At 48.9% G+C, this 25,076-nt stretch overlaps 1 protein-coding gene across 3 annotated transcripts in view; it reads left to right on the top strand.

The window, feature by feature from the left end:
- RXRG (retinoid X receptor gamma) overlaps positions 1–25,076 on the top strand; it is a 37,844-nt gene that overhangs the window by 2,078 nt on the left and 10,690 nt on the right. The window contains exons 1-2 of one of the 3 annotated variants that reach the window (XM_071564938.1): positions 9,196–9,212; positions 23,775–24,034. In XM_071564938.1, the coding sequence (XP_071421039.1) occupies positions 23,804–24,034 (231 nt within the window). In that variant the 5' untranslated portion in view covers positions 9,196–9,212; positions 23,775–23,803. Of the gene's footprint in view, positions 1–9,195; positions 9,213–14,100; positions 14,486–23,774; positions 24,035–25,076 lie in introns of those variants that run through there. The other 2 variants (XM_071564937.1, XM_071564936.1) reach the window with 2 other exon arrangements.

Genomic DNA, 25,076 nt, shown 5'->3' with positions numbered 1-25,076 from the left:
TAGTCACTGCAGGCATTATTGCAATGATAGCAGTAAAGGGTAGGGTACTTGTGTGTTTGTTGCAGATGTTTTGAATCCCTTCATGATCTACTTCAGCTGAATTCTCTAAGTGGACTGTCCAAGGGCTTTTTACCCATAGGATGAAGCTAGAGGGTGGTTTGGGGTTAGATTTTTCTTCTGTTACTGTGATCTTGTTTAGTTTCTCTCTCCTTGCTCCTGCTGTGGTAGCTTGCTGGGTTGATTCAGAAGATGAGCTGAAAGTTCCCACTGTGTGTGACTTGTGAGATGCCTGGTTCTGCTCTTCCTGTGAGCCCCTTGCCTGGGCTGAGCAATATCCTGTAGCCCAGCAGGCACTGCCTCACTGGAGGCATGTGCTGGGCTGCCCTTGAGGAAGGGAGAGACGTGACCTGTCTGGAGTAGGTCCCTCTGTGGCCTCTCCTGTGGCCAAAGAGCAGTGTCTGCTGAGAAAAGCCCTCCCCTCAGATGGGTTCTGCTGCTCTGTGGGTTTTCTGCAATGCTCTTCTTTGCTGCTTTCTTGTTACAGCTTTTAACAGGAAGCCTTTGACATGGTTCTGGCAGAAATTGCTCTCATCTTGGTCTGTCTCTTCTGAGTTTTTTTCCAGAAATGCTGCTGGATCATGAACAAGACATTTTTGGGGCCAGGTTTTGAATGGTCCATTACTTACCTGTGAGGGGTGGTGGCTGCATTGTGGGGAGGCCAGGCAGCCTCCACTCCCACCTGGCAGAAGTCCTATGCTGTCTGGAGTTTTACAGGAGCTTTATTTGTATTTTTTGGAATAGTATACATTAGTATTTATTACCAGAGTAAAGCCTCTATTTTCTGTGTTTTGAGGAAGAAAAGCATTGCACTGCAAATCCAGTTGAAGAAGTTGCATTCAGAGACAGACTTGGCAGTGGATTCTTTTGTTGTTGGCACCAACCCTGCTGGGCTTGAGGGCACAAAGTCAAAGTGCACAAGGAGTCTTCGTCTTCTTCTAAAAACAAACAAAATCTGAGTTTGCCATCCCTCAGCACCCTGAGGAATACATGGTATGTCTGCTGCAAACCCAGAGCAGAAGAAATTGGCTGGGCAGTTTGGCTGTTTTGAGGTGTAGGCTCAATCCTTTCCCCGTGGGTCCTTCTCTTTAGGATCCCCAGCTGAAAGGAAGGCATGAGAGCAAAGATGTCTTGACTGGGTGCTGAGGGCTGTGCTTGCTGTTCCTTGGCATAGGATCCAGCAGGGTTACAGGAGGATACAGCAGTGTTTTGGGAAGAAGGCTGCCTCAGTGTCTGGCTGGCCCTGGGGACAGTGAAGGGGTTAAAGCTGAGCCGTTCTGCCCAATCAGTCTGGCTTGCCTGTAATAACCAATTAACGAAGTGTAATTGTGCAAATCCATATGTGGCAGTAATTACCAGAGAGATTAATGGATTCCTTCCTTTCTAAGTGGACCCCACCACAGCTTGCCAGCGTCCCCCCGCCACCCAAAAGGGTTCAGAGTGGGGGGAAGCAGAAGCTGCTCTGCCCTGGACACTGTGATGAAGCCAAGCGTTCAGGGAGGCCCCGTGGGGACTGTCCAGTGCTTGTTTAAATAACCCTTTTCATCTCCCTGTGTTTCCTTATGTACAGCTCACTGCTCCCTGGCTTGGACCCGGCCTCTTGAGGACAGTTCGTGCCCATCCTGTTGGGGCCTGGGCTGCCACGTTCCTGCCCTTCCCATTGTCCATTCATTCCCTGCCCCCTGTTCCCCTGTTTAGCCCTAATTGCTGCAGAATATCGCGTCTGTTTGCCCTCTTCTTTTGTAGCTTTGTTATTTTAGTTGCAATGGGTAAACCAGCAAACTGTTAAAGGCATACATGAGGCGAGGAGGGGACACCAGGGCACTTGGGGCAGGTTTTCAGGCCAGGCAACAGGGTTGCATTGGGGGATGGCAGCTTGCAGGCAAGCTGGACCTGACACATCCTCTAGGATGGGTTTTCTTAGAGATATATCATCACAGAAGTCAAGTAGGACCCTGGAGAGGGTGAATACTTCCCCTCTAAATGCTCTGGGAACAGGACACTAAGTCCTGCTGAGGGAGAAGAGAGTGCATTTGCAGACCTGTGCCCTGACAGGTCACTAGCTGGGCAGCTGGGGCTCCTCCACAGTTGTACCAACACCTTGGGCACTTGAGATGCAAAACTGCCTGTCCCATTCAGCAGACATGGCCAGCCTTGCCTCCACATCACACACGTGGCTCTGCCTGAGCCTTGCTGGCCCATGGTGGGAGGCAGCTGGGAAGAGCTCTTGTTTCTGTGCTGGGCGATGCTCCCTGCCCCTGACAGGTATCTCGTGCAGAGAGCCAGCCCGTGGGGAGGGCTGACGTGCTGGCTGGGGAGCCAACCCTCGCTGGCTGCACGCACAGGGCTGTGGGTGCCCTGGGGGTGTCTGTGCTGCTCAGCAGGGGATGGGGCAGGTGGCTGTGGAGCCAAGAGCCCTTTGGAGCCTGGGATGGCAGGGAGTGGTCACATCACATCTCACATCAAGCATCCTTGCATCCTCACTGCCTTCCTCTTCAGGCTGAAAAAGGAATGCTGGGGTTTAAAATCTGGGCCTGTGGTATTTATTTATTTGCTTTCTGTGTCTAGCTGGGACTTGAACCTGGGGTAGGTCAGAGCTGTGTGGACCTAGTGAGAGCACCTTGTGGGTGTAAAAAGCAATCAGACAGAGCCAGGCCAAAAGTCCATCCATCTTGCAAATGATGATGTTTCAAGAGAGGATAGGAACAGAGTGTGCTCAAGTGTCATTCCTCTGTCAGGTATCTGCCAGCAGTCTCTGATCAGCACCTCCTATCACTGATAACTGTGTGGGTCCAGGACTGGCTGCCCCCCAAATCTATAGTGATATCTGTACAGACATCCCTGCAGAGGACTGACTGGCCCTGCTCTAGCTGTTCTCTGGCAGCCCTGGCCCCATTCGCTGCCACATACATGGTGATGGATCTCAATGACCTTTTCTTATTGCTGACTTGTTATAAGGGTCAGAAATGTGGCTTCTCCCTGGGAGTAGCTGTGCGAGGTGCTCAGTAAGCACAAGCAAGGCTCTTCTCTAAGTATGGTTACAGATGATGGGATGGTTTGGGGAGTTTCTTGCCTGGAAGTAATAGGAATGCACAGAAAAATTGCATCTTCCTGAAAGACCAGGAGAGGTGGAGAGCACTGACCAAGAGTCTGCTTTTGGGTCTGCTTTCTCAGGGTCCTGGGAACCAGCCCTCACCAACAGCTTGGTTTCCAGACAGGAAGAGGCACCAGGGCAGCACTTGGGTATTGCAAATGGGATAGTTTTGTTTGTCAGAGAGGTGTGTCCATTGGTGTCAGCTGAGGCCCTCAACTGTTTTAGCTCTTCTGTTTCACCTGACCAAGGGTTCATCAATATTCATCTCCCCTTGCTGCTGGGTTATCCTAGGTTAGAGGTTATGTATGCCAAATCATGGCATGTCAATGTGTTTCCTGGATCTGTTTTACTTGTGGAATCTTGAAGTAGCCTATGTCTTGGTGGAGCAGCCTTTCTGGAAAGCTTCCCACCTGGCTCAGGTGCCCAGGGGGATTCAGAGAAGTACTTGGGGCACTGATGGGTGTGTTTTGTACAATATCTGGGGTGCCTGAATTGTTTGGTCTTGGTTGCCCTGGATTTTAGGCTCTAGGGCTGCCAGATTTAGTAGATAGGTGTGATTTTAAAGTCTCATTAATTAAATGAGCCATAGAGGCTGATACGTGTGGGTGTGGCCTGGCTCTTAAATGTGCAGAGTTCCCTGTGGGAACTTCCCTTGCTGACTCAAACTGTGCTTGGGAACTGTCTGATGGGAAGTGCCAGTCTTTCCAACTATCAGGATAGACCCTGGGACTGATGAATTTACCAACCTTGGAAGCTGTGCTGCTGGTCTGGAAAGCTTAAGGCCTTAGAAGGGACTGGGCTCCAGATTTTTGAACTAGGATATGTCTGGCTGGCAGAGAAGACTCTGTGGCAGCTCTATGGAGAAGCTGCTCTGGGATCTTCAGGACTTGCTTTAATAATCTGACTTAAGCCAGTGCACATCAGTGCAGTGCCAGTACTTGTCCGTGCTTTGCTGTGCCCACTTCATCCCAGGTCCTTTCTCTGCTTCTGTTGTGTAGAGGCTGCTCCTTCTGCTCAGGGCTCTAAAGGAAAGGGCCAAAACATGTGGCTGGTTCTCTTTTCTCTCTCTCTTTCTACTGGGAAGAAGCTGAGGGCCAGAGAGCAGGTATTTGACAGTGACAGCAAATGCCATTCCACATCCCTGCAAATTCTTCATGTGCTTGCTCCTTGCTGCTGAGCTGTCTTGGCTCTGTATGGTGTGGTCTATCTTTGTCTTGATCCAGGGCTGTTCCTTTCTTTGGGGCACAGGGAATTTTGTCATGCTCCTGTGGCTTTAAATACCAGTGGATTCTCCATTTGGTACAGGGGAACATGTGGCTTTTGAGAGAATATGTTTGAAAGGCAATGGAGGGCATTGATGAAGAAAATTATGCTCACTGGAGCTGGCTCCTTCTCCACCCCTTGGCTGCACATTTTCTGCAGGGAAACACTGAGAGGAACTGGTCTCGTGGGAGAACATTTTGGCTGAATTTCGTGTTGTGTTTGTCTCCCTTCAGCTGCCACTGGAAGGTGAGTCCCAGGGGAAGGACGGCTGCTAGAACAAAGATGACAGTTGTGTGTCTGTGTGGGCAAGGCAAAGAGAGAGCTCAGTCCTCTGAATGCCAGACTGGGCTGGCAGAGTCTTGAACTGAAATTGGCTGTACCTATAAGGAGGTGATCTCAAAATGAACCTGTTGCTTTTCTATGAAGTGGAAATGTCTGCATGGCTTAGGGAACAGATGCCAACTACCAAGAGTGGAGTGGTTTGAGCCACCAGTGAGGACTAAGGTGAGGTCTCCTGTGGTTTTTTACTGCCAGTTAACTAAGGGGTTCTTTGGGCTTCAGTTCATCTTAAATGCATTTTATGCCTCATATGCTTGGGCAACAAGGCTTTGTTGTGCTTTATTTCTTCCAGCTGCTATGCCTAGTCTGTGTCCCTGGATCCAGTGTTTGGGAATGGGCTGCATAGGCATGTTTGCAGCAGAGCAGGGATATGGGTGTGTCTTTATGCAAAGATGGGGACGGGTTTATTGATTGAGGGTGTGATGGTTGCTCAGGAGAGCCATCCCCAGGAAGATTGTGTCATTACAGAAACAGAGGAGATTTTTGTGCATTAGAGGAGACAGCAGAGCACTGAGAAACCTGCCTCTCCCTCCTTCATGCAGGTACACTTGGGTTGTAGTAGAGTTTGATTTCCTTCTCTGCTCTCAGGGGACCCAATGCATAGTTGAAATCTACTGAAAAAGGGGTTAATGAGCCAGTGGCATGTGCAGGAAAGAAGTGGAAGCGAGATCCAAGCAAGCTGCCTGGTTCCTGTGGAGCTGCAAGCATCCTGTGAAAGGGGCAGCAGCCCCACCATCCCACTGTGGCTTATAGGAGAAGTCTCTTTGACTGGAGCAAGAACTGAAGTCAGAGAGGTGGCTGAGAAGTGCTGACTGGAGCTGCACCTCGGTGACACGGTGGATGTGGCTTTTGGGTCCAGATCAAAGCTCTGTGGCCATGTGACTCACAGTGCTGATCTGGTGTAAATGCCTTCTCCTTCCTCAGATCTTTTCAAATTATAGGAATGGACCAATTTGGTAAATCAAGCTGTATACTGGGTCAGATATGCTGGCTGCCAGAGAGCAGACTGTACTGGAGACATAAGAGGAGAGACAGGAGTGATTCAGAGAAAGCTGGAGCCCTCACTGTGGCATTAATGGGATTGAAGCAGTGCTCAGTGGAGAAACTAAGTGTGAGTAAACTTGAAGCTGTGGTCTTCTGGCTTGTGAAAGACAGGGATTAGAATTCCAAAGGTACACACTGATCTCCCCTCTCCCATGGCAGGATACAGAATGACCTGCAATTAGGTGTCTTATGATAAATAGCAACCTACTGGGCTTTTGGGGCCTGGCTTGGACCTTGGGACCCACAGCTGTGCCCTCAGCCATGAAGATACCGGTGCTAGCCCTTGATGTGAAGCTGTTCCTCTTGGATACCTTCAAGCCTTCCTCCCTTGAGAAAGGAGCTACTCAGAGCAGAAATAACCCTTGTTACCTTGAACTCCAAGATAGCCACGTTTGCCTGTCTGGTATAAATAGACCATCTGAGGCAGCCAGATGTGATGGAGATTGACAGGTTGTCTCTGGAGTTTTGCACTTGCTGAAGCAGGAGGAAATGTAAAAGCATGAGCGTGGGGGATGCACAGCATGAGAGCAGCAAGCAAAGCCCCCAGGTGCACAGCAGGCTGGGGCACCTGCTGGGAGGATGCAGGTGGGAGCCCTTTGTGGCCTTGTGCAGGCCAGTGCTGTGACAAGACCTCCCCCACCCCTTGTTGAGCTCTGGTGGCCATCAGTACATGCAATGTCCAGCAGATGCCTTGTGTGGCTGGGCTGTCCCCTGTCAGCTCTGTGCCACCAAGCCTAGACTCTTGCCAAGGAGGGGAACACAGTATGCTCACAGAAATCCAGGTTTCCCAGCAGAAGAGAATGAAGAATGGGGCAAGATCAAGGGGGGAAAAAAGGCAGTTTGAAAGTTTTCCAGAAGATCTGCAGAGATAGGTGGGGAACCGAGTTTCACTTCATTTGTTTCTAGATGGTCAGAGAAGGCTCAAATCTGTAGGGTTTTTGTGACTGAGAGGTGGCGCTTTTTTGTGGGTTTTTTTTGTTTTGTTTTGTTTTTTATTCTTTGTTTGTGTTTTTTTAAAGTCCCTGTCCTTACAAGCAATAATGCAGGGTTAACCTGGGCAAGGAACATCTTCCATTGAAATATTTCCTCTGAGAAGTGGTTGTTGTGGGAATATGGCAAAATTGCAGGGAGTTACATAGGCTGTGTCTTCTGAAGTTTTTTCTGAGGACCCCTTTTTTCAGAAGATGAGGAAATCTTGGTCAGGGCATAGTTTTCTTTGAAGAAAGGTAACCTAGCTTTTGGGGAGCTTTTTGCAGAAATCCCAGCTTCACATCATGTGTGCAGGAGAGTTAAAGAGAGGCTTGTGTTTAAATGGCAACCTGTAGGTCCTCTGGCACTGTGGAAAGCTGGCTTGCATGGTGATACCAAGGAGGTATCAAGTGAACCTTTCTTCACCTGCCCTTTGAATAGCCCTTGCTGAACATCAACTGACATGTCAAAGTTAACTGAAGAGTTGAGTATTCTTTTCTCACCAAAATATCTGGAAAAAAGGACCTTTTGTCAGAGACCTGCCTTTGGATCTGAGTGACTTTAGTGCTTGCACATAGAAATCCTGGCTTTATTCATTCCTCATCCAACCTGGAATCTGGTTTTATATCCCAGCTTGCTCTCTTATACCATGGACAAGCAAAGGCATATGCTTACCTTGGAGTGTGAGGGATGGGTGACTCCCCCAGTTGCAATATTGTGGTTCCTTTTTTGTCTCTATGATCTTTATTCCAGGAAAGGCAAAAAGGTGGAATGACCTGTCTGAAAGCAGGCAGAGAGCCATGAACTTTTAAACACTGAGCTTGCACTCTGTTGACCCAACCATGCCTTTTCCATACAACGCATGTACAAACTTTTTTGTGGTATAGCACAAATCTGCATTATCACAGAATATGCTGAGGTGGAAGGGACCCACCAGGATCACTGAGTCCAACTCCTGGCCTTGCACAGGACCATCCCCAAGAGTCCCGCCATTTGCCTGAGAGTATCCTTCAAACACTTACTGAACTCGGGCAGGCTTGGTGCTGTGACCACTGCCCTGGGGAGCCTGTTCCAGTGCCCAACCACCCTATGGGTGAAGAAACTTTCTCTAATGTCCAACCTAAACTTCACCTGACTTCTCCCTTGGGTCCTGTCACTGGTCATCACAGAGAAGAGATCAGCGTCTGCTACTCCTCTTCCCCTCGTGAGGAAGATGGAGCCCTGTGGAGCCCCACCAGTGACAGGTGGCCATTGTGATGTCATTCCATTCACTATCACCCTCTGTGCTCAACCCATGAGCCAAGTGCTCACCCACTGCATGATGTGTTTATCCAGCTGTGGGCTGGGCAGTTTGCTCAGAAGGATCCTGTGAGAGACAGTATCGAAAGCTTTGCTGAAATCCAAAAAGATGACATCAACTGGCTTCCCTTGATCAAATATGGGCTGGCTTATTCCCTCACAAACCCAACCACAAGCAATGGATGCTTTTGACAAAAAAATATTTTTCAGAAGGTCCCAATGGCTATTTTTTGGGATCCACCTTCCCAGGAATACTTTGCTGCATGCCTTTCCATGACGCTACCACTGCTGACCTTTCTGCTCTGTCAAGGGGGAGTCTCTGGGAAGCACATAGGCAGTGATTCTTTGCTGTTACAAAGGCAGGGATTGTTGGCAGCTTGACGCCCCAGAAAGTGTCTAATTGACTTGACTCTCTCTAGCTGGGCTCCGAATGGATTTTCTGCCTCAGGATATCTCAGTGTTATAGTGGACTTGTTGTTTTTGCTCCCCGCATGATTTTAAAAAGTGCATTGTTGGAGCAGAGAGCGTGAGTCGGAGCGGATGTGCGGAGGGAGCTGCCTGTCGCCCCGTCAGTGAGTGCCAGCTCAGAGGAGCAGAGCGGCACAGGGTCACCTGCCAGACACAGTTAGGAGCTGAAAACTCTCTTGGAGCATCTCAGGGAATGAGCTTGGCTTGATGGTACAGCTGACAGATGTAAATCTGCCCTTTGTATCTCAAACAGGGAGCACTAGCATTAAAATATCTCCTCTACTAGTTTAGCAATGTTTATCCACTCTAGTGCATCTTCAGTGTGGGCTTGGTCCCAGGTGCCTTCTGGGCTGGGCAGAGGCCTTGCTTGGGTAACTCTGTCACTCTGGTACCAATGTCTGTGAGTGTCTTGCCTGCATCTGTGTCAAAATGTGCATGTGCCACCACTGGTGCTTGCCTGGGGAGGTAATTCCCTGCAGGAGTGGGCAGCTGGGCTCTGCAACCAGCAAAGCTGCTGGAGGTGCTTAGGCAGGCGTAAGAGGATTCGGTGACACCGCTGATTAGTGTCCAGGGCCTCATTATGGTGCCAGTAATTGAAGGTCCCCCAAGGTTTAAACATGCTGGGAATTATCTGCCCTCAGAGGCTGCGTTTGGCTCATGGAATGGTGCTTTCTGCAAGGTAGGCAGTGCCCTCCCTGGAGCAGCCTGGCACTGGGGATGGTGGCCCCTGCCCTCCAGACCCTGGGAAGGGAACCCACCCTGTGTGTCAACCATGGGGCTCAGGGAGAGATGGGGAAGGCCTGGGGAGAAGGACAGGGCAGGCTGTGTTACTGCAGGTGTGTTTGTGCCGCTGCTGTTCAAGTGTGCTGCTCCTGGTAATTGCATTAGCCTGGTGGGGCTCTGGGGGTAATTTCATTAGCTTGGTGTCTGTGGCTATTGCTGGACACAAGACAACAGTGATAAGGGGCAGGGCTGGGTGAGAAAGGACTGATGCAGCAGCCCCCTTCCTCTCCATCTCTGGAGAATCAGAGAATCAGAGAATCCATTGGGTTGGAAAAGACCTCCGAGATCATCAAGTCCAACCCTTGGTCCAACTCCAGTCCCTTTACCAGATCATGGCACTCAGTGCCACGGCCAATCTCAGTTTAAAAACCTCCAGGAAAGGTGAATCCACCCCCTCTCTGGGCAGTCCATTCCAATGCCTGATTACTCTCTCTGGAAAGAAGTTTTTTCTGATCTCCAACTTCAATTTCCCCAGGCAGAGCTTGAGCCCGTGCCCTCTTGTCCTATTGCTGAGTGCCTGGGAGAAGAGACCAACCCCCACCTGGCCAGAATTTCCCTTCAGGGAGGCAACTTGATTTTGATGACTTTTGCCTGAACCAGGCCAGTGCCAACCAGTACAACAGATGGATGAGGTTGGCTCAGTCCATTCGTTAGCCTGGACAAACCCAGTTTCAAGTCCCTGCTCTGCTGCTGACTTCCTGTTTGGCCCTGAGAGTGTCACCTGGTGTCCGTGTGTCTGCCCTTGGAGGCAATCAGGGAGGAAAATGGCCATTTTGGCTCCTGGGGCGCTCAGCCTGGTAGTCCCCGTTGCACCTCACTAGTCCAGTGAAGGGAGCCCCAGCTCCAATGGCAGCACCCCATGGGCAGTGGGGTTTCTCAGGGACTCTGTCATTCTGGAGCAGGGCCAGGAGAAAGGCACATGTGCAGCTGCAGGATTATGAGAGCTGCCACCTTTGTATTTGGTTCATGTGGCATCAGCATATACATTGAATTCCTTTGTCTTAAGACAGAGATGGGATGGGGGTTGATGGAATTCCTGGTCATGTTTTGGCATGTTCCTAGTTCAAGGAAAGAAACCATGTTTAGTTTCTAGCTTTCCTGATTCTGAGGCAGGGGGGAATAAATTGTTCCATGGCAGGCCTTCCATGTTTAGCGTCTGACACCAGAGATCAGCATCCTAAAAGGCTTGGTGGAGAAGTACTGGCAGTTCTTTGAGGTGCTACTCCAACACACTGTTGGAACTGAGGGGGCTGCCTTCTGTATGGTCCTGCAGTACTGCTTAGAAGAAACTGGGCTGGCTCCTGGAGTCTGTCACAGACTGATTTGGGTACAGGGGCTGGAGCTTTTCCAAGCTCCAAAATCCATGGTGGTCTCCTAAATTAATTGCCTGATGCTTGATTTGCCTGAGGTAAGGGCCTGGAGGTCTTTCCTTGAAGTTGTTCAGTGTGTGCATGTGTTCTGCAGCACTAAGCACTCACTAACCCAGATCTGCTAAAAATCAATAAAGTAATCCACTTACTGCTTGGGACTGCCAACCTTTTTAAGGAGCTCAGAGCTGTTTTGTCTTCTTTCCTCTCCCCTTCCTTTTAAGCTGAAAGAAAAGAGCTATGGGGAAGGGGGTGCTGACAGAGCTAGACTAAAATCAGGCTCTTTGCTCTGGGGAGATCAATAAAAATAATTCCCTACTAAAACTTCATTAGCACGGAGTTAAAGCTGCTGAGATCCCGCGTGGTCGGTAAGAATTAATGGTACGAGTAAATCTCAGCACGGTTGGTGCTTAGAACGCAAAGCCGCTTCGCTGCTCACACCTCCCTGTGCCCAGAGCTGCTGGGGCTGAACTGAACATGCAGCTGGCTCTGCCCCTGCTTGGCGAGGGCACAACCCTATTATCTGGCCTGAGGGCCAGGGACGAGCCAGCCGGGGATGGTAGGGAGGTGTGACTCAAGCAGGTGGAAGCCAAACTGTTGTGCAAGAGTGGATTTGTCTCTAAACAGCATCTCAGTTCTGGGTGCTGGTGGGCATTTGGGGACTGAGGGTTGATCGCCCTGGTGCATCTCTGCAGGGTGAGGGACAGGTGATAGGAAAGGTGCCTGAGTGGGTGCTGAACAGGCAGGCTTCCCATCAGGCCAAAGCTTTCAGATAAATGTCCCCCTGGCAGAGTGTGTATGGGGCTGCACAAAGTCCCTCTCTGGTGTGGAAATCCTGGATCTTATTCAAGTACGTGAAAATCACTTCTTTTGGAAGGAGATTGTTTGCTGGGGTTTTTGATTGAAAAATGCTTCTTTCAGTCTTGTCACAAAGGAAAAAAACTTGCCCTGCTGAGAAATCCAATTTTCTATCTGGAGATTGAAACAAGCCACCTTGCAGCCTGTTCCTCAGCAGTGCCCTGGGTCTCTGCCTGTGGGGCATTGAGGCATCCCTGCCTTGTGCCTGGCTCTTGTCTCCTGCCCCCAACAAGGATCCCCAGTGTGGCTGTTAAAGGACAGCACCGCAGGCAAAGTCAGTGTTATCCTGAAATAGCAAACTTTGCCTGCAGGTTAGAAATCCTTGTGGTTGCTGGGATTGAAGTCACTTGGATTAGACAGGGTGGAATGTGGGGCAGCATCCATTGAAACATGAGCTGTGCCTGCATCTCCTGCACCTGGATGTATCTGTGAACATGTGTAGGAGGACTGAGGGTGTTTCCTGGGGATGTCCTCGTATATTGGGGTGGTGGCAGGGGAGGACTGAAGCCCAGCTGAACAGGGACAGGGAGAGGATAGTCAGATGCTTCTGTGTTATGCTCTTACGCTGGTTATCAAACCCTCTGGTCTCCCTTGCCTGGAACTCAAAACCTGGGACATATAAGCATGATACTCAACTGCCTGTCCTCCTCTAAACCAGTTCTGCAGCCCCGTTAATGTTTGTGCAATAAAACAAATGAGATGTGAAAGGTGGCTAGATAGAAAATACAAGAGTGATCTCTGCTGTTTGTATTCCTCTCATGAGACTGCAGTTGCTTGGGTTTTCTTGCCTTAGTAGAACCTACTCTGAATACTGATATTCTTTTTTTTATTTTTTTTAAAGTGTGAGGAAAGCCAGTGTGTGTAAACCTGGACTACAGCTAATGAACTATACAGAATGCTGATACTACTGCCTTCAAACCTCCTTGCTCCTGACAGCAGGCAGGTTATCCATTTGTTCTGCTACGTGCTATGTTCTGCCAAATATTAGCCTCCCATTCCCAAGTAAACTCCAAAGTCCTGGAGTTGATATGATGTCCCTGCTATCCATAAAGAGCTGTACATCCCTGTCAGTGTATCCTCCTGATACTGCACGTTACGAAGTCATCATACACAGGTGCAGAGCAGAAATGGGAGGAAACCAAATCACTTTTTAAAAATAATTAAAAAGTTATTAATATGAGGGAGGGACAAACCCTTTCCCTTGCTTAAACTCTAGCTAGAAATAAATATGGCAATGTCTGAGAGTGAAGGAAGAAACAAAGATAACAACGGTAACCTTTCCTTCTCCTGCACACGCAATATCTCAGGGTTGACAGCACCTCAGTCGGCATCTGCCTGAGCTGCTGCTGGGTGCTGTGAGCAGCTCTGGGCTGGCATATTCTGTGCCTTCCTCTTCCAGCACATTTAGTGCCAAATGGCAGCATGGGTTCTTGGGTCTTCTGGAGGGAGCCAAGTGGCAGAAGGCTCTTGAAGGATGCCAAACATCCTAATCTGCTCTTCCCTCATTTTGTTTTGCTGCTTGCAGGGCATGCTCCTCATCCTGTATGTGTGGATGATTCATGGACTCCCTGGGAAGGCAAAGCCCCTTGCTAGCCCCATGCCCCCTTTTTCTGCCACTTATGCCAACAATAGGTCTGCAATCCACCTTTTCCAACACACATGTAAGTGCAGACCTTAGTCCCTGCTTGCTTTCCAACCTTCAGCAAAATGCCTCTCTCTCCTTAAGGTGACTTCATTCGAGGTGTCCCAGATCAGAAACCAGAAACAGTGGGCTGTGCTGTTGCCTGTATCCCTGCCTTTCCCCAGAACTGCATGACTTTGATAGGGGGCTTGGCAGGCAGGGAACTGGGACTGCTCCTGCTTCAGGGTTGTTGTCACTGAAGGAGGCAGTGCAGGAGACTTCATTGTCAGGATGGATGGGCATTAAATTGAAGCTGTGGATGTATGTATGGGATCGTCTGTGAAGCTTACAGCATTTGCTGCCATGGCTGTGAACACTACTGACTCTGTGTAGCATGGATTGAGCCCTCTGGGCTATGTCATGTGTCCCACCTCTTCTCATCCCATGCAGCTTTAGCAGCTGGTTGATGATGGTTTTTTTGGTGTGATTCGAGTGTTTATTTGACTCCTTTGGGTGGAGAAGGAAATGAGAGTTCAGGTTCCAGCTCCACTAGCCCCAAGAAAGTCCTGGTCCTCCTCAGCCCTGACTGTATTTCCTAGGGGTGACTGCAGTCCAGCACCACAGGGCCATGAGTTGGTGCTGGGAGCACAGCTGAGGCATGGTTTGGTGTGGGGTGCGAGTGTGGAGCTCCGTGCCCGCACAGCCCTACCCCCAAAGCACCGTGTTGGTTGCACATGAGCATCATCTGGGCGCGGGATGGTCCTTCGCCTGGCCAGAGAATCCCGCCACATGGCTGGGGCTGCTGGAGCTAAAACACTGCAGCGAGACTCCACTGGTGGAAAAGCAAACCCCCCCGCCGCCCCGCCCCGCGCTCCTTCCCTATGATGCTCCTCCCCTAAACAACTTAACCTCTCCCCCTCCTCCCAATTTCTGATCTATACGGGGGCCGTCATGCATTGATTGGCATCTTATCGGGGCGATTATGCTCCCTGGACGGTCCGCCGTGAATTTGCGGAGAGCGGAGACAGCTGAGCACGGGAGCCAGCCCTGAGCGGCGGAGAACAAGAGCATGTCTCATCCCGGCGAGCAGCTGCTGCCGGCGTGAAGCAAGGATGAGGCCACGGGAGGAGGCAGCTGCCCTGGCACCCTCCGAGAGCCCCCGCTCCTGCAGAGCCATGTCCCGACCCCGGCGGGCTGCGCTGCGCTCCGGGCAGCTTTGAAGTTAGAGCAAGCAGTTGTGTTTAGAAAGGCAAGCGATGAACTGAAGATTAAACATGTATGGGAATTATCCTCACTTCATTAAGTTTCCTGCAGGCTTTGGCAGTAAGTATTTTACTTGCGTTTGCAATCTGTGCCTTCTGGGTTAGGTGGAGGAACTGATCCCACAGTAGGACTTGTGAAGGGGGGGTAAGGGGAATTTAAAAACGTGTTTAACCCAGCTCCTATGTGGCTGTAACCTACAGTGCCTGTGCGCTTATTATTGAAGATGTCCTGTGGTTATATGTGGTGTGAACTTCTGCACAGCCAAACCAGGCTGCCTGAAATTATGCAGCATGAGTCAAACCATTGCACTGTGCTTTGAAGTTTAGTATGTCGTTTGAGTGATGCATGTGTGTGTCTGTGTGCAATGGACTGAGTCCAGTCATTGAAAGAACAGATTTAAATCCAGTAAGCATCTTTTGGGTTTCATTTTTATTAAGTTGTTGGAGGAAAAAATTACTTTTAAAACATAAAATACCCCCAAAGAAAATCTTAAGTGGGCTCTTTCTGTGCCTGGTGGCTGTCCTGCTCTTGTGACACAGATACCACCATAATCGTGTGAAGCTGTGTCAGATTAGCCAAGTGAGCGTGGCCAGGAGTGGGCAAAGGGCTGGGGCTGCAGGGCTGTGACACCCCTGTGAGCGAGCCCTGGTTGCAGAAACCACAGCTGCTCTTGGGAAATGGACTTTGCAGCTACTGGGGCTCACTCATTATTTTTATCTGAAGTTATTCCACACGGGGGGTGTGCAAGGGGAAAGGGTTGAGGAGCTGTAGGGTGCTCCCCAACCGAGACAGGGAGTGGGTAGCCTGGAGTGCTTGGCTGTGAGGGGCCCACATATTGACTGCTGACAAAAGTACTGGGGCTGCTTCAGAGAATTTAGAGTGCATTGTTGTTTATGGATGTGCAGAATCTTAGTATGTCTGGAAAAGTTGTTGCCAGCCCTCAAAGGTGGGAAAATGCTTACAAGGCTTGCTCTGGAGGCCCCCAGGCTGTGTACATCAGCCTGTTGTTTCTCTGATAGAGAAGAAGTTTGTGCAGACAGTGAATTGCACATGAGATGTTCCTGCTATGTGTGTATTTTTTTCCACCCCCTCTTTCACCAGATGCTCACCTCTGGTAATTCTCCAGCTCCAGAAAAGTCACTGATATTGCATCAAGTCATCTGCAAGTTTCACAAGCGCTTGACTTTCCAAAATACCTTTTTAGGCTGTTTCTGCAGGAAAGAGATGACTCGTTGGAAGAATCTGTTGCTCACTGATTTTTTAAGGAACAAGCAAAGAGAAGCTGAACTCTCTCCTATTGCTGCAATAAGAGTGAAACAAAGTGTTACTTGTGTTTAGTTTATTGAGTATTACAAATTTGCAAGGAACTGAAAGGACAATGACGTTAAGACTGATCTTCATAGAAACCAGGCACAGATCCCTGTCGGGACAGGGGTCACAGTGCTCAGAAGAGCCTTTGGGAGATTTCTAGGAGAGGAAAATGGTAACAGAAGGAGTAGAAGGATTTCTGTTGCACTAGTAAGGCTAAAGGGACTGTTCTCCAGCCCACCAACAGTTCAGTATATTGAGACTTCAGGTTTCATTTCAAGTATGTTTAACTGGTGTTTTAACCTTGCTTGTAACTTAGTGTTAGAAACAGGTGATTTCTGCAGGTGAACTGACAGAGATGCTAAAGCATCGGCCAAGTTTTGTTTGGGCTGCTTTAAAGCTGACACTCCAGGCTGTCCTGTGCTCCCTGGATACAGGTTACCACTCACACCTCTGCTCTCCTCAAAGCTGGAGGGCTTCCATGACCCTGGGGCAGCTTGGTGTTGTGAGAGCCGCCTTTCCTTGGGCTCTTGGGTCTGCAGATTGGGATTTCTGGCTGGCTGAGAAAGCAACAGCTGCTCTGGCCAGACAAATTTACGCCCCATGGGCTGTGAGAGGGATGAAACAGGAGAGACCATGGGTACCATGGATAGAGAGGATGCGTGGCAGCTTCCCACTGCCTTGGGATCCTTACCACAAAGCCCATGCGGAAAACCTGCATCTCCACCAGCACTGCAATATGTTTGCGGTCCTTGCTGCTCCCCATTCCTTTAAAATAGCTTTGAAACTGTTCCTGGTCCTGCATGAAGTGTGGTGGAAAAGGGTAGTGTCCACACTGGGCTGTCAGCCTGTAATATTCATTGTTCTTGCACTGTGTTGCTGGGGGGCAAAGTTAAGGTGAAGTGGCTGCTGCTGTTCAGCATGTCTAGATCGTACTGTACTTCAGATTACCTGAAATTCTGGTCTTCATTTTGAGCATAGTGGCAAAAAAAAAAACCCAAACCCACCCATGTACTTGCTGCCTCTTTTTGTATTCAAGTGGCTGTTACATATGCTTTATTTTAATTTTATCTGAATTTATGTTAGAAATAAAGTACCTGTTTTCAATGGTGTGTATAACATTTGATTTTAAATGTCTGAGTAATGCCACCAAATTTGTCTGGGAAAGTACATATATGAATTGGTCATAAGCACGTGATTTGTGATGAGAAAAGGACAATCACACTCTAAGGTGTTACAGATGAGTTTGTAGAATAGCAGGGAAAGTGTTCAGATGAGTCACCTTTACACATCTAAAGCAGGAGATGTGCCCTAAGGCTGGGCTATAGGAGCAAGGAAAGGTCTTCAAAATGTGTTTCATTCTCCAGAAGGATGCATTTCACCCAAAGCCCAACTCCCGGGGCAAGGAAAAATGCTGTGCTGGCTGTCCACTCTCTCTGAGCACTCTCTGGCACAGTTGGTTGGGGACAAGAACTAACTTGGCTCCTCCACAAAGTCTCTTTTATTAGTACTCATGTAACTTGGCCTGTGGCCACACCACCTCCGGCTGCAATCTTGTCAGCTCTCCCAAGCAAAGCGGGGTTAGGCCAGGTCGTTTGGGGGATAGGGAGAGGAAAACCCAGATTGTGCCTGCAGTGGGGCTGCTGCCTGGCTGGCTGGTCCCTTTTTCACGTGTGATGGCCCAGGTTTTGTGACCTGCAGGATGCCTTTTTTCCTGCATGTCATACCTTGCCATGTCCAGTCCTATAACCATGGATGTCAAGATGGAAGAAGGCTCTTTGACCCAGCAAAGGTGTGAGAAAATCCAGTGACTGGACATCTCCTGGGGCTAGGAAAATGTGCAATTTTTTTTAATTTATGTATTTATTTTTTTTAAAGCAGGAGACACTTGTCTTCTGTTGCCTGGGGCAGCCACAGAGCCTGCAGCCAGAGGAATCCTATTTAATGGAGAACCTGTAGCCTTTCCAGGAGTTAAAGTCAACTGTAGGAATTTGTGCAGGTTTTTTTCCTGGTGGTTGCTGGCCAAGTGGGAAACCTGATCAAACAATCATGAAAAACCTGTCAGGCCTCAAATTCAACAAACTTTATTCTTTTTTTGGAGGTGAGAAACTTTATCTAACTCTTGTGTGTTACTGTGGTCACCAGGGGGATGTGATACTTTGTTAGGGTGGGTAAATGTGGCTTGCAGTTCTTTTTTAATTACCTGATGTGCAGTTGCTAAAGGAGTCTTTGCCCTGGTGCAGGCTCAGCAGCAGATGCTATTTTGAGGTCTTGGCCTGATTTGGCTGAAATCGGACAGTGGGTCAATAGCTGAACATGTCCAAGGACATGTGGACAAGACACAGGGCTTCCTGTGGCCAGGTTTTGGATGGCCCCTGTTTGCAAGGGAGGCAAAGGAGTATCACCAAAGAGGAGCGGGAGCAGCTCTTCCCACAACCCAGGAAGCTGAATGAAACTTTCTGCTGTGCTGTGCAGGTCCCTGGTGGAGAAGCCCCTTCAGAAAGTTTTTCTCCTTGATGTTAGTGTTGGGGAAGGCTGCATTATTTATTGATTTGGAGTTGACTGAAAGACAGAGAAGCACAGAGGTTGCTGGACCTTAAAAGCGAGGCAACACCACTAGCCTTGCTTTAGGATATTAGCATGGCAGTCTGTGCTATCAGTGGAAATCTGCCTGGACAGTTAAAAATATCACCAGAGAGGGAATAGTTTTTCAGTTTATCTTCTGTGTATTAAAAATTACTTCTGCAGTCATAGTAGCAAAACTTTGCTTGGGTACCCTGCTGCATAACTGCATCCAGTTTCAGGAGTGTTTCTCACAGGTATTTCCCCTTGAAGGTTGTGCCCAAGGACATGTTGCCTGCCACACTATACCTCTCCCACACACCCGTGTTCCTGTACTGAAATCAGCCCTTCTCTACTTGTCTCTTCCCACTTCTTGGTGCTTTCTGCCCTGTGGAGGATGAAGTATCTGCAAAGTCATGTGTCAGGCAGGGTGACTCACACCTTTAAATGTTCATGCCAGTGCAATGAACCCTTTCTGTGTGTATCTGAGGCCTGGGGAGCAAAAGTGTGTTTTTCATTATTTGAAGACTTACAGCTTTTGATTCTCTCTGATACTGACAAAAAAGCTGTGAATGTTGAAAGCATCATGATCATCTCTAGGCTTGCCAGGGATCTTCAAGGTTTGCTTTGGGCCTTAGCTGAAGAAAAACCCCGGTGTTTCACATGGGTATTTTTTCTCTCAAGGCTTTCCTGGAGAGCAGAAGGGGCATTAACCAAAACAGTCTTACTACCTGTGTTGGGTAAATTGACAGTATATGTAGTGCTTGGATGTTTCTTGTCTCTGCATTATCATTCCACTTTCTACTCAAATGTAATTGCTGAGACTGGGGGTTTCTGCCATTATTTGTCTGAAAATCAAGGCAGCTTTATTGGTTACAGCCTGGATGCTTCATTTCCTACTGCCTTCTCCAAGGCAGTATTTGGGATCACTTGTACACTCTTGCAAAAGAGAAATCTTTGCTTCCATGTCTGCCCCAGCTTTACCTGTGAAACCCTTGAACACAGAGGTATCTGAGGTGGCTTTATTGAGCTCACATCGGTTCAGTTTAGCTGTGTTAGCCCAGACCTGGCTGTTTAGGATTGGTGTGGTGGACCTGGAGTTTTGTGCTCTGCAGGTGCATGTCAGACACCTACACATTGTTTGTGATGTAGATGGTGGTGTTCTACTCCTGCTTTTATGAGGCTATTCATGCAAGTTTGCAGGTGAAACGTAGCTGGAAGTGCAGTATCAAAGCTTTGTGTCCTTGCACTTCTTCAGTGGCTGGTGGATCAGTGTAATGCTGTTGCTTATAGTTGCAGAGAACCAACTGGTTCTTGGGGTCTTCCTTCATTATTTTTTCTAATTGCTGACATTGGATACGATCTTTATTCTGAATGCTGAGGCAACAGGGTGGATGTTGTGTTTCTGTGTGTGCACGTTTCCAGCTGCTCTCTGCCACAAATGATGGGATAATTTGCAGAGGCAAATTGAAACAGTGAAGCACCCAGAAGCAAGTGCCTTCTTTGTAAGCTTTGCTTCCTACAAGGAGGAGGCTGGACTTTGTGTATTGCTGTACAAGAGAGCTTGTGAAGGGTTGATAGATGCACTAGGTTCTGTGGACACTGCATATTTGCAGCAGAGACATCAGAGAATCCACACAATCCCGTCCTCTCTTCCCTTGCTCCTCCAGGAGAAAAAGAAACACAACATCGGGCTCCCCAAACTTGGACAGGAAACTACCTGTCCTAGCATTAACGTGGAGAAAAGAAACAGGGGAGAAAGACATAAAGTCCCACTTGTGGATGAGGAATAAGCTGATCTTGAACCTGGAGTAGGTGGTTAAAAGCAGCAGCAATCCCTGATGCAGGGTCTCAGCTGGCCTTGCCCAGCTGCCATGGGGCCCTGGCTGGTCTGGGAGCCACATTTGGTGCTCAGGGGCAGGGGCTGTGCAGCCACAGAGCCCTGGCCCCTGACATAGGGCTGGCTGCCCCCTGCTCCGCAGGGCCCCGCTGTGGCTCGTGACTCCCTGGCCTGCCTGTCACCTTGCATTACCTGACAGACAGGCTGTGGCCGCTCTGGCCCGTGTAAATGTCACCTGTGCCCAGTGCCGCTGCAGAGGCACAGGCCGTGGCTGGCGTGCAGGACTGGGTCCTGTCTCCCCAGTCCACTCTGTCCCTCTGCTTCCCTCTGGCAGCCGCTCTCTGGCCTGGCTCTACTGCTGTCTGTCTGTCTCAAGTGATGGGAGAAAATACCTTGAGAAAAGCCATTCCATCCCGGTGAACCCAAGACCTTTTCTGGGTGCTTTCTGCTGGGAGACGTGGGACCCAGACCATCAGTGGTTTCCTGTAGATCATTTCATTTTTTAATTTTCTTTTAAATGAATCCGACTTGCAATCTCAGCTGTTTGCATTGTCCAAGCCTCCCTGGCTTCTTTGAACTGAAACAAGTTTGAGGGTACTCAGCTCAGGGAATAAGCAATCCCAGTGTCAAGGACACTTTGGCATGGCTCTTCCTGCACACCTTCCTTCAGCCGTGCAAATGGTTCCTCTCACAAGCTGATAGCCTGGTAACTGTCACTTCTTACATTCCTCTTGGAGCACTCCAGCCTGAAAATGAGAAGTTGAGACGACAATTTTCCCCAGATGCAGGAGAATGCATTTCTGCTTCCCCTGAGACTGACTTGGCAAACTTATCCCAGGAAGAGACCAGGAATCAAAATTTTCTGTTGTTTGTGGGCTTTTTTTGTTGTTGCTGTTCTGCTTTTCTAACTGGAGTTTATATTACAATTCATAACAGATGGATAAAGTTATTCATTGGTAAGTGGAAAGTCAACACTGATGGTTTTGACCAACAGGTTTGTCAGAGCCAGGCACTGTGGAAATGAACATGTTAACTTTGGTTTAAGTCATCAGGCCCTGGCAGAGGGCACCTCTTTCATTTATCTGTCCATCTTCACCAGCCAACACTCCTTTGTGCATTCCTGCATCCTCTTTGGTGTCTCGTTGCTGGGGTAAGAGGTAGACAAGCCCTCCAGGTTTCCTGGCTTTGACCTTTGATCCCATCCTGGGGACCAGGGGATTCCCCTGGGCATAGCCCTTGAACAGCTGCCCATTGGCACTGACATAAGCACACGATGGGGCTTGCCTTGGCCAGCAGTGTCCTGTGGTGAAAGCCTTGCTCTGTGTCCTTATGAAACTTGAAGCTGTTCTAATGGAGAAACTTAGCAGTGACAGCGTTTCTGTAAGGTCTGGCATAAATGCAAACAGTTAAATGACTCTCCTGGGAGTCTTTTCTTATTGGTTTAAATCTTCTGCATGATACTTTCAAAATATGCCCTTTTCTGTGTTAATGGAAAAGGATGAAGAATCATTCTTCTCTTTAGCTGTCCTGGTGTGATAGATTTCTGCCCAATCTCCCCTTCAATGGCTTTTTTTCCAAGCTGAAGAATCCTCAAAGGCAATGTTGTTTATCTAGTTGTTTAAAGAGGCATAAAACCAAATTCTTTCTAAGCCTGTGCTACAGATGCTGGGGAGGACTGTGTGTTATGGTACCAGAGTACCCACAGGTGATGAAAAATGCATTCACTTTTCTCTGAAGCTGATAATGACACAAGTCAGGATGGTCCTTTTATGCCCCAGGAAACATCTGAAGTGCCTCTGTGAGCTGAGTGCTTGCTTAGGTAAGGGGGGCAAGCAGGCAAACAGCACATCTTCTGCCCACTGCTAAAGGCACCCTGGCAGCTGTCTCTGGAGTGAAAGGCTTTTGCGCTTGGAAGCCATTCCAAGATAGGGATTTTGCTGTTTCCCAACAGAAAGCAGGCTGCGTGTCTCCATGATGGGGACAGGGGGATGTGGGGTGACTCTGTGGCAGCAGGCAGGAGCCCTGGCCCTGCCTCCAGACTGCCTTGCTGCCTCCAAGGCTTCTGCTTTTGTCATTAAGCTGGCTTCCTCTTGCTGCACATCACTTTCCCACTGGGAGAATTGATCCAAAAAGCCAAAGCAAGAATTGACAAAGACCTTTTCTCCCCCTCCCTCTGCAGAATTAAGTCTGAAGTGGGTTGATAACGGTGGATCGAGTCCTCCTTGACTCTGACAAATGTCTTTAATGTTATTCAGCAAGCTGACCTTTTCCCGTCTTTATTGTGCATCTTCCCTTTGAATCAGATTTGATTGTTACTTCAGGTAGAATAACAAACACTGTCACGTAAATAACTTTGCAATAATGTTAAAAGGAGGAAAAAACACAAACAAACAAAACACCAAAGTGCTGCCTTACTTGCAAATGCAATGAGAGCAAACATCTTCTGTGCCAGCCATGGAAAACCAACTGTATGACCTTCCCACACAACATCTTAGCCTTGCTACTCCAGGGAATGATTTTCTGTGTTGAAAAACCATCAGAGAAATAATGGTTCATGGAAATGTTAACAGCAGCTAATGCTAAGTGAGGTTGGTAAATTTTAGGGGAGGGAGAAAAGGTCATGTAAATCCTTAAAATGCAGCTACATACATAACCCACCAGCACTAGTGGGCATTTGATGCCCAGATACCCTCTGAATATTTGAGACTTGTCTTACAGAATACATTATTTAGGCCTTGGGTGAGGCATTTTGGCCTCAGAGATAAGTGGCAATGACCAAGGTTATATTGCTTTTCTATGCCACCCTTTCCTCAGAGGGTCTCAGGGGCACATGAGTCTCATGTGAGGCTCAGCTTGGTGATGTGAACTGCAGCTCTTTAGTGTGGAAAGAGGAAACACTCTCTCCTTGTGGCTGTGAGATTGTCTTCCCTGGCACATCTGTGTGCCCACAGCCTCTGCTCTGTCTTGTGTAAGTGAGGAAAGATAATGGCCAAAACATTTTGTGGGTGCCTTGTCCTGTAACCTGCATTTCTAGTGTATCATGGGCAGTTTCAGTCCTGTGTTGTTCCAGCTCCTCCTGTTCAAGATGCTGACACCAGGCTTTGGGAGGAACGTTTGGAATAGCACAGTGGAGATGTAAGTGTGTGGCAAGGGATGGAGCAGAGCCACGGGAAGAGCTTGCTGAGTGCGATGCCAGAGCCACTGCAGGAGCAAAGGTGCTTCATAAGACATGGGGAGCATTTGGAGTTTCCAGCCTGGTTGGTGGGATTTCATGGTTTCAGATGTGTGCTGTCTCTAGAGCTGGCTTGGACAAAAGAAATGAGACCTCAGAGAACAGTTCAGAGAAACTCAGCCTGAGGCAGGCAGGAGGTGCCTTCTCCCAAGTCTGCTGAGGCACCAGAGCAGTGAAGGAATATTTGGCTATTAAGCATTGCCTGCAAATTATGTTCTGTTGCTGTATATAACTCTACTTCCCATACTATAACCAACATTTTGTTCTTTTTCCTTTACAGCATAAGACATGTTTGCATAGTTTGGAGCCTTTGCCAGCATCTAATCTGACAGTCAAGGCTGGGCAACTGATCGCTGTATGATCAGCCACACTCACATTGTATTTGCTCTTTCTGCTTCTCCCTGCAGATTCCCCTGTGCATGGCAGCTCCACATCCATGAGCCTGTCGTCAAGCCTTTCCACAGGAAATTCGGTGGACGGGCACCACAACTACCTCGAGGCCCCTGCCAACTCCTCCCGGGCGCTGCCGTCGCCCATGAACACGCTTGGGTCGCCGGTGAACGCGCTGGGCTCTCCATACAGAGTCATCGCGTCCTCCCTCGGCTCACACCCTGTTGCTCTGTCCTCGGCCCCGGGCATGAACTTTGTGACACATGCCAGTCCCCAGGTGGGCAGATGCGTGCACTTGCTTTGCTGCAGTTCAGTGTTCAGGCTGGGTAAAGTCCCAAAACTTGAAAGAGTGGGTTGGCTGGTGGGCAGTCTGGTGTGTTTTGGCCACTCAGGGAGATCAGCTGTAAAGAACAATTTCCAGCATGTGAATCTTTCTGTGTAGATCCCCCTGGCACAGACGCAGAGAAGACATCTGCATGTATGACAAAACACCCTACACAATAAGGGGAGAGAGCTGATTTCCAGGTCTGTTCTCACCATGAGTACAGTCCAGCTCCCCTCCACTGCATCTATTGCAGGGTGTATCTTTACTGTATGGAAACAGGATAGCCAAGGACTGCAGCATGTGAAGCACTCCCTTTCTTCCTGCAAAAGGATATCTGCTTTGTTTCAGTATTTGGAAAGGAGACAGACTTTCTAGAGAGAGACAAATGTTAATGCTAAATGCCTGAAGGAAAATGAAGCACTCCCATCCTTACTACCTGTGTTCGCGTGAGTGCTGAGGTTCCCCCTTCAGATGGTAGGGCTGGTGCCTTCCCACAGCCATGGATGGTCTGGGAGCATCCCAGGGTGGCTCTGTGGGACAGAGACATGCTGATCTCAGAGCCTGGGACCAAGGTGGCAGTGTGGAATTTTTGATAGAGTGCTGAAATGTTCTGGGAGTCCAGATCTGTGTGGAAATTCTGTCTCTTATTAACAAGACTTTGTATTTTATTAGTGGGACCTGAAGGCAGGAAGTGCTCAAGAGCCTCACAGCCCCTGCTGAAGAAGCAGCAAGGACATGGTTCCCCAAACCCTCTCTGCCCTATACCCTGCTGCTATTCCTTGATCTGTTGGAAGCTCTTCCAAGCACGTGGAAGTCTGGGAGAGATTAGTATGGGGAAGACCCTGAAGAGTAAAGGGTGATTTGGCAAGTTTTGCTTACCTTTCCCCAGCATCCTCAACTCCTGTGTGGGCCTGGACTGTCAGCAATGGGCGTGCTGGGCATCTTTCTTCCCCTGGCACCACCTGAGTGTTCCCCATTGACCTGACAATGTTTG

This window comes from Pithys albifrons, chromosome 10 (genome assembly GCF_047495875.1).
Source record: "Pithys albifrons albifrons isolate INPA30051 chromosome 10, PitAlb_v1, whole genome shotgun sequence".
NCBI classification, from domain to species: Eukaryota; Metazoa; Chordata; class Aves; order Passeriformes; family Thamnophilidae; genus Pithys; species Pithys albifrons.
Note: the sequence above shows the minus strand (reverse complement) of the source record. Positions and strands in the feature narration are given on the sequence as shown.